Source organism: Colletotrichum truncatum (genome assembly GCF_014235925.2).
Source record: "Colletotrichum truncatum strain CMES1059 chromosome Unknown Contig_0006, whole genome shotgun sequence".
NCBI lineage: Eukaryota > Fungi > Ascomycota > Sordariomycetes > Glomerellales > Glomerellaceae > Colletotrichum > Colletotrichum truncatum.
The window spans coordinates 2,334,947-2,340,437 of NW_027222403.1; the positions used below are offsets into that span (position 1 = coordinate 2,334,947).

At 54.8% G+C, this 5,491-nt stretch overlaps 1 protein-coding gene across 1 annotated transcript; it reads right to left on the reverse strand.

The window, feature by feature from the left end:
• Nucleotides 1-2,890, reverse strand: CTRU02_209927 (transcription factor; the record flags this gene model as incomplete). Its single annotated transcript, XM_036720740.1, has 3 exons — nt 1-2,153; nt 2,206-2,409; nt 2,464-2,890. The coding sequence occupies 3 exons, from the start codon at nt 2,888-2,890 to the stop codon at nt 1-3; spliced, it is 2,784 nt and encodes a 927-aa protein (XP_036587580.1).
• Between the last annotated feature and the right edge of the window lie 2,601 nt (nt 2,891-5,491).

Here is a 5,491-nt window from a genome sequence, read left to right on the forward strand (position 1 = left end):
TTAGTCCCAACTCCGATGCCCGTGGCTGCTCTCGTCCAACACAGCTGCCGGCGCTCGATGGTGCACCAGCTTCTGGATGGCGGTAGCGGGGAAGTTCTCCCGGTTCTCCATGTCCAGGCTGTTGGAGCGCGCCCTCTTTCTGCCGGTTAGCGACTTCAGTGGGCTGATCTGGTCCAAGGAGGGCAGCCCGCGCTGTTGGTCTACTGGGGACCATCCCGTTCTGCCGTCCGAACCGGCCACCGCCGCGACTGCCGAGACGGCCTGGGCCCACGGCTGCTGGTTCCATGTCTGTTGGTCCTTGTTGCCCTCTGTCCACAGATTGGCGTTGGCCGCCGTGCTGCGCTGGTTCTCGTTATGCCACTGCTGCGTCTTTGAATCCGACGCCTCGTTCCAGCCGTTCCATTGATGGAGGCTTTGGAAGGATGAAGTTGCCGTGTCCCATTCGGGGATCCCCTCGCAGTCTGCGTCATCATACACACCTACGTTCACCCCATTTGAAACTTGGATACCCGCCGTTGCCGACAAGAAAGGATCGGCAGGAGCTGGTCCCATGTCAGTGACAAGCGTGCTCTGGCTGCCCATGGAGGTCGTGCAAGCCCCAGACAAGAAGTCAAGCTGATGGTGAGACCCGTTGGCGAGCTCATGACTGCCGTCATAGCTGCTCGCGTACGAAGAGTGAATGGATGCCGTAGGGGGCGGCGTAGCAAGTCCGTGTGAGAAGCTGTCCATCAGGCCCAGCGTACCTGTAGAGGCGAGACTAGGGAGCTGACCGGGCATGGTGACCGACTCCCAAGCAGAGTTGAGGTTGTCGTTCATGACTGCGGCAATGTGATGAGAGTAAGGAGGCGTAGGTGCCATGAGGAGCTCACGGCTTGGGCCAGAAGCAGTCGTGGGGTTGACGCAGACATTCTGTTGGTGCGCCTGGGAGACGGGGTCAAGAGCCGTCAGGAAACGCCATGTTGTGCCCGGAGGGTTGTAAACTCGCTTGGGACGGTTTCCGCGTCGTGAAGAGCCATTGTGCTCGTCACCCTCCTCGTCGGCGGGCCTCTTGCCCTTCTGCTGCGCCGGCTTCTCGAAGATCGGGTTCCACTTGTCGTCAAAGGCGTGGATCGTTCGGAACTTCCAGAGAATGATGCCGCGTCGTACCCACACACGCCGGTCGGTGTTGTTGTTGTCCGGTGGGACAGACCACAGCTCTTGGAACATGCCCACCTGCTGGATGAGCTCGGCCGTGGTGCGTTCCGCCTCGAACGCGGCTTCTTCAGCGGCTTTGGCCTTCTCGTCGTCATCCTCAATCTTGGACTTGCTCTCGCCAGGATCAAGATATCCGGCGCAAATACTGAGGATGCTGGCCCACTCGGCTGCAGGGAAGGGGACTCGCACGTCTTGCTTGGGACGGCTTCGGCAGTCACAGTCGAACTTGTTGTCCTGGCATCCCGGCCTGTGTGTGTACTGCACGCCAACCTCACTTGTCTGCTCGACTACAGGAGGATCGCTGTCACCGCGGCGCAACTCTTCGGGCCGCGCAAGCTTGGTAATGCACTTCCATCGGTGGTTTTGCAGCGTGGGCTGGGCAATGTTGAGCTCAACGAAACCATTCAGCTCTGATCCGGCGGGGAACTGGCTGCGGGGGTGAATCTCCAGCGTCACCGTCATCTCGAGTATGTCGAGCCACTTCGTTTCCGAAATTGCATACTCCAGTGACTTGTGCAGAGGAGTAAACTTGGCTTCCCACTCCTGAGAGAGCTCTGTGACGGCAGCAGATTCTTTCTGTGCTAGCTCGCGGTTGTACTCGTGCAATAGAACGCTGCCGTTGAGGCCTCGAGAGTAATTGTCTTCCTTGTGCAGGTTCTTCTCCAGGTGGGGGTAGTAGTCATGGTCGAGTAGTTTGCCATTTTGGTCGTATGCGTCTCCGTTCTCCTCCATCCTCACATTCGAGGACGCGACGAAGATCCAACAGGTCTTGGGACGCATGACGACGAGGTTGTCCATGGCTAAGATCTGGGCAAAGTACTCATAGTTGGGACGGACATCTGGGAGCCGGCCCTCGGAGAGAGCAATGAGGACCGGATTATCTTTGAATGAGGCCATTTCCAAATTGTCCTTGAGTCGTGCCTCGCTCTTATCTGGATCCTTCACGAAGAAGAAGTGATCTGGAACGTGTGAGCTTCAGTTCAACCCCAGGTGGACCATGAGCCAACATACAGCACCTGTGCTTCTCAAACATCTTCTTGACCACCTGGATGTGGCTAGACACCTGCTTTCGTTTTCTCTCTTCGGCCTTCTGCCCCGGCTGCAGACTGCAGCAGTAGGCAATCCAAAGATACTCACTGATGAGCATGTTGCGTCCAAACTGCTTTCCTTGCATGCTATACTTCTTCCTTCCCATGTGAGGAATGATGAGCAGTGCTAAACGGAACAGTCAGAAATGTCTCTCGCACCTCGAGCATGGGGAAGACTTACAGTCGAGGAAGGCATCTTCCAAAACGCGGGGCCAGATTTGCTTTTCGTTAGGGTCCTTCTGGTCCTGCTTGTCCCGATAAGGACGAAATTCTGGGGCGTAGTAGATTGGGTTGATGTCGTGTCGACCTCGCCTGGCCAGATGTAGGGCATCTGGCCTCCGAAGGCTGTTGCTGCTCCTGTAGGTCGTCCCCGCCTGGGACGGCACGACAGGAGGGGTCGGGATGTTGGTAAGGCTGGGCGAGAAGAGCCCGAGGGGACTGTTACGGCACGATGAGGCCAGGCTGCCCAGGTGAGATCCGGGCTGGGCGTTTCCAGTCGACTCCCTCAGGGGCTGCCTCCCCGTTGGTGTACATCGTCTGCTATCGTAGCTGTAGACGGGAGAGGGAGAGTAGCGCTGAGACGGAAGTACGGGACGTGGGTGCTCCATTTGGCCTTTTGCTAAATCTCTATCAAGCGTAACGTCAAGTTTCTGGATATGTCAATGACGGAGGGCTGTGCTGCAACGAATTTCGTTTCCGTTCTTTCTTTCCGTCGTTCCCCCACTGAAAGCCTGGGGAACGGTATGCGTTTGCAACGTGGACTGGATTGTAAACGGATTCCTTGAGAAGAACGGAACCACTGAGGGAAAGAATGAAAGAGTGGGAGGCAAAAAAGAAAAGGAATGACTGTTGAGGAATTTCGTGACGGGGCGGGCAAGGGTTTTGTTCGTTTTAAGAGAAGGGCAAGGACAAGCAAAAGAGCACTTTTGTATCTTCGTCCAGTATGCTCCGGGGGCTCAAAGATTCCTCAGGAACCTTTTTTCAAAATAGGTAAAGAGTGGAATGGAGCGGAATGATGGGAAAGTGAGAGTATGGTGTTTCTGTCGATTGGCAAAGTAGAAGGAGTGTATGAGTTTGAATTCCGCAGTTCTTAGCAGAGAGGGTTGGGGATGTTCCTGTGCTCCTCCTTTGTATGACCAGAGCAAGGGCGAATGATTTGAAAGGGTGCTGATCGAGGACAGAGGAGAAGGCTTGGAGAGGTTGAGAGGCAAGGCGCTGGCATGGGACGTACGTCAATATAAGTTCCTGGGGTCAGGTACACCCGCTCGGGGTTTGCAAGAAAGGAGGCGAGGGAACGAACAAGATCGATGGAGGCCAACATCAACAGCATGCCCGTAGCTTGCCGAGAGAGGAGTCAGTCTGAGAGAGAAAGCCTTTTTTTTTTTTTTTTTTTGGTTCGACGCCCTAGGTTCCAGATCGAGTTCAACACACCCCTCATCTTAGCCCTCTGGCTCATCCTCCTCCTCGTCCATTCCCCAAGTCACAACATGCCTGGCTACTCAACTCCAGCCCTGTCCTCGTTTTGGTCAAATAAAAACAGAGCTTTCCCCTCTATGGAGTGCTTACATGGAACTTCAGACCCTAGAAGAGGGGCAGAGTATATCCCACCTTTCCTGTAGTTTCCGAGGCCTGGGTGAGAGGGGTGAAAGGGATGTCTGGGGGCGGCAGAGAAGTACGACACCATGAGAGGGCAACATAGTAATGCGTTGAGAGGTAGGCTGCAAATTCTGACCGAGCCACGCCGGATCGAATCTCCGGAGAAGACCCAGCCAGGATGAGAGAGAAAGATCGGAGGGCGGGATGCAACCTGGGAGCAGGATCGAGGACAGGCAGGCAGGGCTGGTGGGGCGTGTCTATGGGAGGAGAGGGGCACTGGACTGGCAGGTGAGGGAGAAGGGTGCGAATAGCGTGGCGGTAGATTCAGTTCAACGACGTCGTGGGTCCATATCTGACGGGCATGGCTTGACAGCTCCCAGAACGTCGAGGGGAGGGGGAGGAAAGGTCCTTTGGTTCCCTTTGCCCTGGAACTGAAGGTATGTTCGTCTATGTCCACCTACTTAGCAGGGGCCGCTCCACATGGCGAAATCGCTGAAAATGGAGGAACTAGAGGGGTGGATAGATTGAGCCGATGGCATGCAAGGGGTTGGTCAAGGAACGTTTGCTCATGGGGACAGACCAGTTTGGGTTTGGAAACATTACGATTTTGGATCTGCACGTACAGCCCACCCACCATCATCTTGCCGTTCACATGTACCAGCCGTTGCTTTTTTAGCCTTAGGAAAGCTGGTCATTCAGAGAGGCAAGACCACATGAACAGGCGAAGAGATTGTGTGTGGCTTATTGTGTATGGTTATCATGCCTGTTGCCAAGCTCTTGCTCCTCTCAGAACTCTTCTCAGAGGGGGCGAGGAGAAGGCGCACTTTGAGTTAAAAACAAACAGAGATAAAAGGCATAGCGCATCACAACGTTGGCATGCAGTCCTGATTAGGAAGAGACAGAGCACCTGCGAAGGGGAGAGATGCATTCCATCAGCGGGTCCAAGGAGGCGAGGGCAAGTGAGCAGAGGCTGACGAAAAACATCAAGGCTTGGGTTCTCTTTTGATCATGTTATGTTTTTTGTTTTTTTTTGCCCCTCCAACTGATTTATCATTGACGGTGATGGGTAGATGATGGCAGCAGTTCCCACACTTGAGGCTACTTCCTTACCATTCGATGTTCTGGTGCACGGGGGATGACAATAGCAAAGGTATAGTGAGTTGCACTCCGCCACCTGCAACCCCACAATTGGCCGACTCCTTGGGTTCCCGTCTTTGCATGATATGGGGAAAGTCATAGCGAAACGGTTTATCTCTCCCAGGAGGGAGGTAAAATTGATCGGAAGGGGACAAAGGGGGGAGGCAGGGCAGGGCACGGCCGCGGGGGAAGCCCAAGTCTCGAGGCCAGGGATGACCAAGACAGCTGTGCGTACAGAATCACGGATGCGGGCAGCCACTGTAGTTAAAGAAAGTGACATCTCAAGGGTAAAAGCAAAAATCAAGCTGTGATTTGCACATGGGGCTCACATCACTGGACAAGAAGACTGGGGCGACGCGGCAAGAGTTTGCAACAAGATTGGCACGACGTTGGTGCCACACAACAGAGGCACAAATTGGATCCTCTCATTGGAATTGTTCATGTTCCTCGGACTCCCTCCATCCCTCTCAGTCCTT